The sequence below is a fragment of the Mus pahari genome, chromosome 9 (assembly GCF_900095145.1).
Source record: "Mus pahari chromosome 9, PAHARI_EIJ_v1.1, whole genome shotgun sequence".
Classification (NCBI taxonomy): domain Eukaryota; kingdom Metazoa; phylum Chordata; class Mammalia; order Rodentia; family Muridae; genus Mus; species Mus pahari.
Genome location: NC_034598.1, coordinates 46,851,854 through 46,866,747, shown reverse-complemented (window position 1 = coordinate 46,866,747; position 14,894 = coordinate 46,851,854). Strand labels below are relative to the sequence as shown.

Genomic DNA, 14,894 nt, shown 5'->3' with positions numbered 1-14,894 from the left:
TTCTGATGATGGTGAGTGGTCTTGGTTTCTATTAGTAAGATTCCTACGTTTGCCTTTTGCCATCTGGTGATCTCTGGAGTTAGTTGTTATAGTTGTATCTGGTTGGAGCTTGTTCCTCCTTTGATTCTGTTAGCCTCTGTCAGCAGTCCTGGGAGACTAGCTCTCTCCTGAGTCTCAGTGGTCAGATTACTCTTTGCAGGGAAGCTCTCCTCTAGCAGGGAAGGTGCATAGAGGCCTCGCGTTCAGATCTGCCTCCTGGCTGAAGATGTAGTCCCAAAACAGGGCCTGTCCCAGAAGATGTGTTGCCTCTGCAGTTTATTCACTCACCTGCACAGACTAGCCACCAAGGGNCCCTGGACACAATATGACTCTCTCACCTTCTCTGGCAGACAGAGCCCTCACAGGTGACCACCTTTCCTTTGGCGAGGAAGGTGCCCAAGTTTCTGGAGCCTGAAACAGGCTCTGTCCCAGAAGTTAGGTTGCTTCTGCCTGTCCCAAAGCTGTGGTTGCTGGGATTCGAACTCTGGACCTTTGGAAGAGCAGTCGGGTGCTCTTATCCACTGAGCCATCTCACCAGCCCCTGTATACCATTTTTAATTGGGTTGTTTGGGTTGTTGATGTCTAGAGTCTTGAGATATATATTGAATATTATCCCTTTGTAGATGCAGGGTTGGTGAAGATCTTTCCAATCTGTAGGCTATCATTTTGTCCTATTGATGATGTCCTTTCACTTACAGAACCTTTTTGGTTGTTGACCTTAGTTGTTAAGTGTTGATCTTAGTGTCTGAGCCATTGATGTTCTGTTCAGAAAGTTATCTCTTGTACCAATTAATTTCAGGGCTATTCCCTACTTTCTGTTCTGTTAGATTTAGTGTATACAGTTTTACATGGAGGTCTTTAATCCACTTGGACTTGAATCTTGTACAGGGTGATAAATATAGATCTTACTGCATTCTTCTACGTGCAGACATTCAGTTAGACCAATACCATTTATTAAAGATGTTCTCCTTTTTTCCATTGTATGGTTTTGGCTTCTTTGTAAAAAATCAAGTGTCTGTTGGTTTGTAGGTTTATCTCTGGGTCTAAAATTCAATCCTATTGATCTACATGTCTGTTTTTATTTTTTTATTTTTATTATTTTGTTGTTGTTGTTGTTTTTCAAGACAGGGTTTCTCTGTGTAGCCCTGGCTTTCCTGGAACTCACTCTGTAGACCAGGCTGACCTTGAACTCAAAAATCCGCCTGCCTCTGCCTCCCAAGTGATGGGATTAAAGGCATGTGACACCACCGCCTGGCCATGTCTGATTCTATATCAATACTATGCTGTTTTTACAAATTTTGCTTTGTATTACAGCTTGAAAATAGGGATTGTGATACCTCCAGACATTCATTAATTATACAGGAGTGTTTTGTCTATCCTGCATGCCAGGGTACAGTCTTGCATCAGAGGTTTATCTGAGTTGGGTCAGTAACAATGGTTGTGTCAGTAGCAATTGGGCCAAAAGCTGCTTACTTTTGGAAATTTAACTTCTTTAATTATTTGGTATTTAGTGGCCCAAAGCTGCTGGTTTCTGACAATTTAACTCCTTCTGGAAGCAACAAAGGAAATGAACCTTAATTAATCTGGTTCTTTTCTCTTTGACTCAGCCATCTACCTGGCTTGGAGTACCTGAACTCTTTGTATGACAGAGAAAAAAAGAATTGCTCTTTCCATGTCTGTGAAAAATTATGTTGGAATTTTGATGGGGATTGCACTGAATCTGTAGATGGCTTTTGGCCATTTTACTATTTAAATCCTACTGATGCATGAGCATGGTAGATCTTTCCATCTTCTGAGGTCTTCTTTGATTTCTTTCTTCAGAGACTTGATGTTCTTATAATATAGATCTTTCATTTGTTTGGTTAGAGTTACACCAAAATATTTTATATTATTTGTGACTATTGTGAAGGATGTTGTTTCCCTAGTTTCTTTCTCAGCCCGTTTATCATTTGTATAAAGGGAGGCTACTGATTTCTTTGAGTTAATTTTATATCCAGCCATTTTGCTGAAGTTGTTTATCAGTTGTAGAAGTTCTCTGGTAGATTTTTTTGGGTTGCTTATGCATACTATCTTGTCATCTGCAAATAGTGATACCTTGACTTCTTTTCCAATTTTAGCCTCTTGATCTTCTTTTGTTGTCTAATTTCTCAAGCTAAAACTTCAAATACTATATTGAATAGATAGGGAGAGGGTGGGTAGCCTTGTCTTGTTCTTATTTTTAGTAGTATTGCTTTGAGTTTCTTTCCATTTAATTTGATGTTGGCTGTTGGGTTGCTTGTACATTGCTCTTATTATGTTTAGGTATATGCTTTGAATTCCTGATATTTCCAAACTTTTAACATTAAGGGGTATTGGATTTTGTCAAATGCTTTTTCAGCATGTAATGAGAGGATCATGTAATTTTTTTATTGAGTTTGTTTATATTGTGGATTACTCTGATGGATTTTCATACTTTGAAACATCATGGTATAAAGCCTACTTTACTGTGGTGAATGGTGGTTTTGATGTGTTATTGGATTTGGTTTGTGAGAATTTTGTTGACTAACTTTGCATTGATATTCCTAAGTGAAATTGGCCTGAAGTTCTTTTTCTTTGTTGGATCTTTGTGTGGTTTAGGTATCAGAAAAACTGTGGCTTCAAAGAATGGATTAAGCAGTGTTCCTTCTGTTTTTATTTTATGGAATAGTTTGAGGAGTTCTGGTGTTAGGTCTTCCTTGAAGGTCTGATAGAATTCTACACTAAAAACATCTGCCCCTGTCCTTTTTTTGGCCAGGAAAGTTTTAAAGGCTGCTTCTATTTCCTTAGGCATTATGGGATTGTTTAGATAGTTTACCTGATCTTGATTTAACTTTGATATGTGATATCTATCTAGAAAATCATCCATTTCATCTAGACTTTTCAGTTTTACTGAATATAGGCTTTTATAATAAGATCTGATGATTTTTTTTTTTATTTTCTCAGTTTCTGTTGTTATGTTTCCCTTTTCATTTCTGATTTTGTTTGATTTGGGTACTATCTCTGTGGCCTTGGTGTGTTTGCTGCTGCTGCTTCTTCTTCTTCTTCTTCTTCTTCTTCTTCTTCTTCTTCTTCTTCTTCTTCTTCTTCTTCTTCTTCTTCTTCTTCTTCTTCTTTTAGAGCTTTCAGATGTGCTGTTAAGTTTCTAGTGTAGGATCTCTGAAATTTCTTTATGAAGACACTTAGTGCTGTGAATTTTCCTCTTAACACTGGTTTCATTGTGTTCCGTGAACTTGTGTATGCTGTGTCTTCATTGTACATTAGTAAGCCTTTGATTTCTTTCTTTATTTCTTCCCTGACCAAGTTATCATAAAGTAGACAGGTATTTGGTTTCCATTTGAGCTTTCTGTTGTTTTGTTGTTGTTGTCGTTGTTGTTCTTAAAACCTTAGTCTGTGGAGATCTGATAGGATGCAAGGGATCCTACCAGCTGTTGTCACTGAGAATTCCAGGTAGAATGTGTTTCTAGGTAGTAGGTACTATCAGGATGTAATCGTGTTGGGCTAAACTTAGGGCTTCTGAGAGGATGCTCAAGAGGTCTATGGATTGTAGTTTGACTATCATTTACATAACAGCTAATATCCAGCTATAAGTGAATACATAACATATCTTGGTTTCTAGGTCTCAGTTACCTCACTAGGAAAGATTTACCACATGTACCACATTTTATTATTCATTCTTCAGTTGAGGAACACATAGGTTGTTTCCAGTTTCAGGTATTACGAATTATATTGAAGTGATCATAGTAGAGCAACTCTCATTGTAGTAGGATGGAGCACCCTTTGGCTATGTCCCCAAGATTGGTATAGCTGGGTCTTGAGGTAGATCAATCAGATTCCTCATTTTCTGAGGAACTACTACACAGATTTCTCTAGTAGCTGTACAAGTTTTCACTCCCATTAGCAATGGAGGAGTGTTCCTCTTACTTCACATTCTCACCAGCATGAGGTATCACTTGTGTTATTGATCTCAGTCATTCTGACAAGTGTAAAATAAAATCTCAAAGTTGTATTGATTAGCATTTTCCTGATGACTGAGGATGTTGAACATTTCTTTAAGTATGTCTCAGATATTTGAGATTCTTCTATTGAGAATTCTGTTTTTAAAAATACAGATTGTCTGGGGAGTATATTTGGATAACAAGAAAAGTGCTGATTCCTGGGGAAATAGGGTTATAAATATCAAATTCTCATGAGAATTTTCATTATCTCTTTAAGTTTCAATTCAGAAAATGAACACATGAAAACTCCCTAAGATTAGGATTGATGCATTTCATATGAAAGTATGGGCAGTACATAGAAAATTATTCAATCCATGGACTGCATAACTGCAGTAAGAAGAGAACTTAAACACAAACATCTCCCTGCAAAACAATTGTTAACAAAATTGTCTACAAGATTGTCTCAGTAGGTGAGAAAAACATATGTTGTGGTTTAAAATCAGGTGCATTAAGAGCAGAGTGTAGTGTCTGTGTTAATATCAGCAGCACTTTAGTATAGAGGTTCAAGTACAACTATGCCTGTATCTCTATCTCTTTAGTGTGTGTGTGGGGGGGGGGTCAGATAAATACTTATACTTTTTAGGCACTCTTACACAGATACTTAGGATTCATAAAGATAAAAACATTTGCAAAAGTTAAAAAATATTTTCTACTCAGAATACTTAATTCAATTTGAAAATTTTTCTATTAAACTATTGATATTTTTAATCACCTTTAAACTTAAATTCAGAGAAAAATAAGATGAATAAGAGCTTTGACTCTATTGATAATTACAACTAAAAACTTTTTTCTATTTTAAATTAACCTGAGGTTCATAATGGGTGATACAATTAAATGGAAGTTCATTCATAGATTTGATTTTAACGTGAATTTTACTTTTTTAAAGTAATTCTGGAATCAGTGATATGTGTGATTGAATTTAAAGAAGTTAAGATAAACGATCTTAAATAATAATACTCTCATTTTCTGTTTTAGATATATGAGTTGCTACTTTTTGCCATTGAGGTAATCTGTGTACACATGGGAAACTTGTAAGAGATGCCTTCATGACTCTGAACGTGTGGGAATGTCCAATAAAAGTGATGATCTTCTTTATCCATGTTTGTTAACTGTGATGTTATGGAAGGTTCTGATAGCAGAAGTCTCCTTATTACTTCTAAGGAGATTATAGGTTTACCCTGCACTTTGTTTCTGTCTTCTAATTATCTTATAAACATTTTGTTCCAGTTTTGCTTCTCATTCTAAGACATGCCATAGAATCCAAATGCAAACATTTTTTAATATTATTTGAAATAAGTTTGTTTTGTACTTGTATGTCTTATTTTATTGATCTACAACCTCTCCTAGGAATAACAAATATGTTAGCAGTTGTAAACAATTACCATAATATCCATAAGGCAAAAATAATATCACAGAATATCATGCCCTTCATAAAAATATAATCATCTATGTGTCTAATGATGAGGTAAAGTTTTCCCAAGAGATAAATATTATTACTTTTTATACTAGATGTTTAACTTACTAGCTATATAAATCTAAACAATTTTGTTTATTAATAGTACCAACAAGCTGGGTAGTGGTGGCGCACGCTTTTAATCCCAGCACTTGGGAGGCAGAGGAAGGTGGATTTCTGAGTTCGAGGACAGCCTGGTCTATAAAGTGAGTTCCAGGACAACCAGGGCTATACAGAGAAACCCTGTCTCAAAAAAACAAAAAACATAACCAAAAACAAAAAAACAAAAAACAAAAAAAGTACCATTCAATATATATGAGTACCTATATATACTTAATATCTGTCCGCATATTTCCCACTCTTTCTTTGCTTTTGCTCTCCCCCTGAAATTCCATCTTGCCATCAAACCCAGAGTTTTAGGTACACTAGTCAAGAACTCTGACAATGAGCTATATCCTCAATTTCTTACTTTTCTTTTCTTTCTTGGTGTGTGTGTGTGTGTGTGTGTGTGTGTGTGTGTATGGGGGAAGAAAACATGTTTCTTTATTTTCATTGAATTTACTATAAATTTTAAATTTCTTGAGGCATTGGTGCCCATTTTTCATATTAAGAATGAAAAGGAGAAAATTAAGACCAATTTTTAGTCTAACTTTCTGTATTTCTACTTAAACATCTTGCACAATATCATAGTTGGAGCTGAGGAGATGACTTTATAGAAGAATGATTGAGAAAGTACATAATACTGAACTCTGATGGCCATACTCACATAAATACATGAACAAGTTTATTAATTTTTCATTAGCCACATGTCAACTAGAGAGTTTAATATTACTATGAGGTAAATACATGTCAAATCAATTTTGAGTCATGCTATTTGATAATACTCTGGTTTTCATTTTAACGAATATACCTCCTTTTTTGCAGGTTATATATTCATATTGCCAATCTCTACATAAGATGAACCATAAAAATGTAAGCCTTAGAAATACATAAAAAGAAATTTAAATATTTAAAATTTGTCTTATATTTGTATGTATACACCTTTAAATGTTTCACTTCAGGTTCACTCTGCTATTGTTAAATATCTTATATCTCAGATTCTACCCAGCTTTTTTATCTTCTTACCTCATAGAACTTCCTAAAAACTGTATTTACATGTCTTTCCTTGGCTACTGTGTCTGTAACTCAACATTCATTATCTTGATATTAGAATCTTAAGAGACCACAATGGTTTACTATAGATACTAGTGATGTCAAACTGTTCCTAATAGAATGCTATTGGAAGAGAAAGTCAACAAATATAACTAACAATAGACTTTAAAGTCATGAAAATTGTTATAGAAACTGTAAATAGAATTGTCCCAATAGTTCAATTCAATAGAAACTATAAAAATTGCCTCTGTTAATCATTTTCAATTGTGAAATTGTATCTTGACCTTGAAAACATGGAGAACAAAATCACAAATTTTAGCTAGATGATTTTAATAAACTGGAAAGGTATATTAGCCCCAGAGATGGTATTCTCTCTCTCTCTCTCTCTCTCTCTCTCTCTCTCTCTCTCTCTCTCTCTCTCTCTCTCTCTCTCCTCTTCTACCTTCCCTCTTTTTCAATATAGACTGATGTTTCAAGCAACTAATATTGTCACTGGATTTCTGTGAAAATATTTAATACTGTATTCAGCATTAAACTTCTGTAAGTGAAAATGGAACATCACATGTCATCCTGTTGTATACTTAAGAAACAAAACACCTTTTTTTGTTCTCCAGTGTCTTTAATTTCCTGATAATATAGTCACCTAAAAGAGATGAACAGATAACACCATAATACAGATTATTCTAGAGGAAAATTAAAAATTAATATTCTAATTTCTGTCAGGTATAAACTACTATTTTCTTTTTTTGTTTTTTAAATTATTTTTTTATCATTAATCCTTTCATTAGTTTATATCTCAAATGATATCCCACTTCCTGGTTACCCCCCACCACCAAAGCCTCCTTCCCACATCCATTTTTCCCCTCTCCTTTGTCTATATGAGGGTGCTCCTCCACCCATCCACCATTTCGCACCCAACCGCTCCAGCATCCCCCTACACTGGGGCATCAAACCTACCCAGGACCAAGGGCCTCCCCTCCCATTGCTGTTAGGCAAGGCTATCCTCTGCTACATGCATGTCTGGAGCTATGGATCCCTTCAGATACACTCCTTGGTTGGTGGTCTAGTCTCTGGGAGAACTGTGTGGTCAGGCCACCTATGTTGTTCTTCCAATGGAGCTGCAATCTCCCTCTGCTCCTTCAGTCCTTCCACTAGCTCCCCCACCAGGTTCACTGAGCTCAGTTGATGGTTGGCTCCAAGCATCCAAATCTGTATTGGTCAGTTGCTGGCTGGACCTCCCAAGGAACCACCACACCAGGTTCCTGTTAGCAAGTGCCTCTTGAATACAGCAACAGTGTTGAGTTTGGTGTCTGCAGACATGATGGATCCCAGGTATGGTAGTCCCCAGTTGGCCTGTTCCATTCTTTACCCCTGTTCTTCCTTTAGACAGAAACATTTCTGGGTTAAAAACTTTGAGTTGGGTGGGTGGCCCCATCCCTCGAGCAGGGGCATGCCTATCTACTGGAGGTGGTCTCTACAGGTTCTATCTACCCCTTCTTTGCACATTTCAGCTAAAGTCATCCCCATTGGGTACTTGGAAGCCTCTCATTTCTCTGGTGTCTGAGACTCTTCAGTGGCTATCCCCAGTTCCTCAACCTCCCTGCTACATATTTTTGTTCCATTTCCAGACCCTCTGTACCTCTCTCACATTTCCTCCAGTTCCTGATACTCTCCCACTTATTTCCTCCCCCTCCTCTCTCCCTCCCGGGTTCCCCTCTCCCTTTACCTCCCATGAACATCCTGTTCCCCCCTCAGTGAAGGACTGAAGCATACACACCCTAGTCTTCCTTCCTTCTAAGCTATATATGATTTGTGGGTTGTATCAAGGGTATCTCAAGCTTTTAGGCTAATATCCACTTATCAGTGACTACATACCATGCATGTTCTTTTGTGTCTAAGTTGCCTCACTCAGGATAGTATTTTCTACTTCCATCCATTTTCCTGTGAATTTCATGAAGTCATTGTTTCTAATCAATGAGTAGTACTCCATTGTACCACATTTTCTGTATCCATTCTTCTGGTAAGGAACATCTGAGTTGTTTCTAGCTTCTAACTATTATAAATAAGGCTGCTATAAACATGGTGGAGCATGTGTCCTTGTTATATGTTGGACATTTGGGGGGTATATGCCCAGGAGTGTTATAGCTGGGTCCTTAAATATAACTATTTCCAATTTTCTCAGGAAATGTCAGACTGATTTCCAAAGTGATTGTAGCAGCTTGCAGTCCCACTAGAAATGGTGGAGTGTTCCTCTTTCTCCACATCCTTGCCAACATCTGCTGTCACCTATGTTTTTGATCTTAGTTATTCTGATTGGTGTGAGATGGGATCTCAGGGTCATTCTTGTTTGTATTTCCCTGATGACTAAGGATACTGAACATTTCTTTAAGGACTTCTCAGACATTTGAAATTTGTCAGTTGAGAATTCTCTGTTTAGCTCCATACTCCACTTTTGATAGGGTTATTTGGTTCTCTGGAGTCTAAGTTCTTCATTTTTTTGCATATTTTTGGATATTAACTCTCTATCAGATGTAGGGTTGGTAAAGATCTTTTCTCAATCTGTGGGTTGCCGTTTTGTCCTATTGATAGTGTCCTTTGCTTTACACAAGCTTTTCAATTTTCAAGGTTCCATTTGCCAATTATTAATGATTATAAGTCATTAGTGTTCTGTTAAGGAAGTTTTCCCCTGTGCCCAAGTATTCGAGACTCTTCCCCACTTTCTCTACTATTTTCTTAGAGATGTTGCTCTGTCTGAAAACTGGCTTTTGCTGTGTTTATGGTACTTCAACATGACCTATCACTAGTACAGTTCTGTAGTGAAAACCTCTTCCCCACCTCCTCTCTCTTCCATTAGACCATCTAACAGTCAGAGAATCACAATGAAGAACCATACAAAGGTGACAGTTTTCATCCTAGCAGGTTTGACTGATGACCCACAGTGGAAAGTTGTGCTATTCACCTTCCTGCTTCTTACCTATCTGCTCAGCATCACTGGCAATCTGACCATCATCACACTCACACTGGTGGATGCTCACCTGAAGACACCCATGTATTTTTTCCTTCGGAATTTTTCCTTCTTAGAGTTTTCCTACACTACTACATGCATCCCCAAATTGCTTGTTACTATGGCAACTGGAGACAAAACAATTTCCTACGGTAATTGTTTGACTCAAGTGTTTTTTGCTTTCTTATTTGGAGCATCAGAATTTTATTTGCTGGCAGCCATGTCCTATGACAGATATGTAGCCATCTGCAAGCCCCTGCACTATATGACTATCATGAACAATAAAGTCTGTGTGCAGCTGGTCCTCAGTTGTTGGCTTGCTGGTTTTTTTGTCATCTTTCCACCACTTGTGTTAGGCTTAAATCTTGATTTTTGTGCTTCCAACATTGTTGATCATTTCTACTGTGATACTACTACACTTCTTCAGATTTCTTGCACAGACACACAGCTCTTGGAAACAATGGGATTTGTCTCAGCTCTAGTGACACTCTTACTCACATTGGTAATGGTGATCATATCCTACATTTACATTGCTATGACAATTCTAAAATTCCCTTCAACAAGCCAGAGGAAGAAGGCTTTCTCTACATGCTCTTCTCACATGATTGTAATATCCCTTTCATATGGCAGCTGCGTCTTCATGTATGTTAAACCATCAGTCAAGCAGAGAGTATCTATTTCCAAGGGAATTTCTGTACTCAACACCTCAGTGGCTCCACTTCTGAATCCTTTTATCTACACCTTGAGGAATCAGCAAGTGAAAAAGGCATTCATTAACATAATCCAAAGGATTTCATCTTTCTCAAAGAAATGACTGTACTATTTCATTATATGAAGTAAATGAAGAAAGGAGATTAAATGACACCAATTATTCCTAAGATAAATCTGGTTCACTTTTCTCATTTTGTCTTGTTATTCTTTTTTTTTGTTTTGTTTTGTTTTGTTTTGTTTTTTGTTTTTCAAGACAGGGTTTCTCTGTGTAGCCCTGGTTGTCCTGGAACTCACTTTGTANACCAGGCTGGCCTCAAACTCAAAAATCCACCTGCCTCTGCCTCCCGAGTGCTATTCATTTTTATATCTTCAAAAAATTTTTGCTCTAAAGAAGCTAATTTTATGTTTTGGGGAACATGGATTTAATCAAACTTAGGGCTTTGTACATGCTAGAGCAACACAGTACTATTGAGCTTTGATTTCAGTTGTATATAATCCAAAATCTAAAGACTTTTTTCCTAAATCTAACCTTGCTCTTTTTTTCTAAGTGTGAAATAAGAGAAAGTGAGATTACTTTTTTAACATCTTTTGTTAAAGAGATGTTAAAGTTATGATTTAGAATCTGACTCAGTTGTAGAGGAACATAAATTTGCCTGGTTTTGATCCCCAACACTACAAACTACAAAAAAAAATGAATTTTAAAATTCCAATGAGTCAAAACTATGAAATTCTGTTTTATTTTATATTATATTTAGGGCATTGTTTAATGGAAACATTATTATGTGTGTTTGTGATAATTTGTATAAAGCAAAGGTATTATTTAATATTTATGTTATTTACATCCTTCTAGATTATTAAAATGTATTTCATTCATAGAAATTGAGGACTAGCAAAATGGCTTACCAGTTGGAGCAGTAGCAGCTAATCCTTACTACTTGAGTTTTGACCCTACGCCAACATGGTAAATTGACAGAACCAACTTCCCAAAAGTTTTCTAATCCCCTCCAAAGGTGGTGTTATTTTTTTCTTATACACCTAGACTCAGTGACAAAGTGAATAAATAATTTTTAATCTTATTTATTTATTTATTTACACTCCAGATTTTATTCCCCTCCTGGTCCACCCTCTGACTGTTCCACATCTTGTACCTCCTCCCCATCCCCTGTCTCCATGAGGATGTCCCATCACCCACCCAGCAGACCTCTAAACTCCCTGGGGCCTCCAGTCTCTTGAGAGTTAGGAGCATCTTCTCTGACTGAAACCAGACTCAACAGTCCTCTGCTGTATGTGTGTTGGGGGCCTCATAGCAGCTGGTGTATGCTGCCTGGTTGGTGGTCCAATGTCTGAGAGATTTCGGGGGTTAAGGTTAATTGAGATTGTTGGTGCTCCTCCTCAGCTTCTTCCAGCTTTACCCCAATTCAGTAACAGGGGTCAGCAGCTTCTTTTCATTGGTTGGTTGCAAATATCTGCACATGACTCTTTCAGCTACTTGTTGGGTCTTTCGGATGGCAGTCATGATAAGTCCCTTTTTGTGAATGCTCCATAGCCTCAGTAATAGTGTCAGGCCTTTGGACCTCCCCTTGAGCTGGACCCCACTTTGGGCATGTCACTGGACCTTCTTTTCTTCAGGTTTCTCTCCATTTCTATCCCTGCAGTTTAATAGGACAAGGGAAATATGGATCTTTAGAAGGTAGAAGTAGTTCTTTGGGGTGATTCCAATCTTCATTGTCAGTAGTCCAGTCTACAAGCAAAGCACTAAACATGAATCAACAATGGCAGTCCAGAAGAAACTACGAGGCTCTGCCAATTGGCATGAGTCAGCAGAAGCAGCAAGAAGTCACCAAAATATCACAAGAAGTTCTTTGGTGCATTTCTCTCTATGAAGTGACAAGTGAAGCTCAGCAAAGAAAGTCCAACAAAGACTAGCAAGGCAAACCAATGTCAGAGCATTATCAACAAAGACCAGTGTCAATGAAGCCCAATAATGACCATCAACGTGAACCAATGCCAGAGCATCGTCCACTGTCTGTTGGGTTATACTTATAACCTTTCCAGAAATTACCTGTCCTCTCAATCATCCACTCCAGCAAAACATCACCAGGCAATTTCCAAAAAGCATCATGTGTCTGTTCTCAGAACAACATCCTCTCAGTTACCTGCTTCAGCAAAATATCCTCTCAAAAGACAGTTTCCAGAAAAATACCACATGACACAACTGAATCTCCAAAGAAGCCAGAAACTTCTGCTTCAATATTACCATCAAACTTTGAATTAAAACATCCATTCTTAAACCTATATAACACACAACATTTACAAAACCTATCCATTTTACCTTCAGAGCTCTTCCTTTCTTGGTATTCTAAAACTTTTCAACTATTTTAGTAATATAATCCCTATTTCTCCATAAATATATATGTTAAAAAAAACCTTTGCATGTTGGGAAAGAATGCCCCTTTTAAGGAAATAGCTGTATTTGCTAATGGTAAGAACAAATTATTATCTCAAAGGAATGAATAAGATAGAAAAATTGACCCTGGAGATAGTTAAAATTAAAAATATTTAAAAAATAAAAATTTATTTATAGAATGATGCTTGCTAAGGTCATGAAAATATTTCATACTCTGTAATTCTTTTGTGTATACATGTGTGCATGCGTGTGCTCATCCAGGTAGAGGGCAAAGGCAAATCCAGTGTTCTCACCAGTTGCTTTCTTCCTTACTATTATAAATCCCTTTTGTGTGTGTGTGTGTGTGTGTGTGTGTGTGTGTGTGTGTGTGTGAGAGAGAGAGAGAGAGAGAGAGAGAGAGAGAGAGAGAGAGAGAATGTACCTGCTCCCTACAAACATAGAGGTCAACTCTTGCTTCTCTTATTACAAATGTTACAAAGACAAAATATATCTATTTTATTTTCATTTCCATATCATAAGCACTATCACTGCACTGTACCAATTTAAAACAGGAAATCCAAGTTTTATCTTATTCCTCATTTGAAAGTTTAATGCATTTCAAACTAGACATGTTCAAATTAAGTGTGTAATAATGTTTGGCCGAAAATATCATCAAAACTTTTTCTTCTGTGTGTTAGCATTAATTTCTACAACTTCTGTTCTGTTATGGATGAAAAAAATCTTAGTCTTTTTTAGCATATGTTTATTGCTTTATGTTTCATAAAATAGTGAGTTTTACAATTGAAAATGATAGTAACTTTATTTATTCTTTATTTCCTTTGACAAAATCCAACCATTATTTTTGACCATTTATTTAGACCATGTACATTTAGATGGACTTCCTTACTCTTTTCCAGTATCCAATCATAGTGAAAATTGCAAATTTCATTGTATCACCAACATATTTAAGTAGAAGTGATAGTCTCCATTTCTCTCAGAAAAAAAAAAAAAAAAAAAAAAAAAGACCAAGTGATTTTTCTACCTAATTAGTTCTATATGATCTGACACCTATGGGTTTATCAACCCTATTACATGTTCATTTTATGCAATTTGATGACTTTCAGTAAATTTTCAGCTCTGAAAATAACTGATTAGGAAGACTAAATTTTATTAAGCATGAAATCAAACTGTTGGGAGCCTCCTTAGCTTCAGAGACTCCATCTTGAATATAGTCTCTGTTTTTGTATTAGATTAAATTCTAAGAAACAGCTGAATTCCTAGAAATGGCTTCTGATACCAAGTGTTCCATATGAACCTAGATCACAATATCCCACCCTATGTTTTGTTGGTTAGGACCCAGCTGGGACTGATACACAGAAATTGCCATCTGTTATCAAGAAAGCCATCTGAGGTACTTGACAGATAGGAGTAACCCACTTAAGATACCAGGTATAAAAAAAAAAAAAAACAGTGAGAACATTCAGGGGATTGGGGCCCTCACCCACTCAGAGTAGAAGGGGAGGGGGCCTAGGGGAAGGATTGTGGGAGAGGTTGACTGGGAAAGGGGCAGTGAGCAGATGCAAAGTGAATAATACCCTTGCCCCTAACCCAATTAATTTGTAATTTTTTGCTTTAAAAAGTTGCACTGTCCTGCCCTATTCCACCCACCATTGACTTGGTGTGGATCCTGAACCCAGTCATCTCTCAGTATATCAGTTTCTGAATAAAGGTACTTTGGCTAGCTTGAACTTGGTTTTCATAATATATTATTTTCCAAATTCTAGGATGCTAACAAAACTATTGAGCATGAAGTAAAAGCATAGCCATAGACTATGAATTCAGTAACATGGTATTGTTATTAAATCATTCCCATCCATAATCAACTCAGTTGGTTTGTGTTTTAAGCACAAGATTTTTGTGAAAATTAGAAATATTCAGAATACTCAATATGTATGTTGCTTAATACTCAATATGTATGTTCCAGGTGTTAGAGGAAAAAAAAATCTGTGCCTGCATTCCTATATTACTCCAACATCAGAGGCACTTTTTGGTGTGTGTGTGTGTGTGTGTGTGTGTGTGTGTGTGAGAGAGAGAGAGAGAGAGAGAGAGAGAGAGAGAGAGAGAGAGAGAGAGAGA

At 36.8% G+C, this 14,894-nt stretch overlaps 1 protein-coding gene across 1 annotated transcript; it reads left to right on the top strand.

The window, feature by feature from the left end:
- The first annotated feature begins 9,527 nt into the window (after window positions 1-9,527).
- Window positions 9,528-10,475, top strand: LOC110327072 (olfactory receptor 6C74-like). The gene has a single exon (XM_021205795.1). It carries the CDS (start codon window positions 9,537-9,539, stop codon window positions 10,473-10,475), a length of 939 nt encoding a protein of 312 aa, XP_021061454.1. The 5' UTR covers window positions 9,528-9,536.
- Window positions 10,476-14,894: the final 4,419 nt, after the last annotated feature.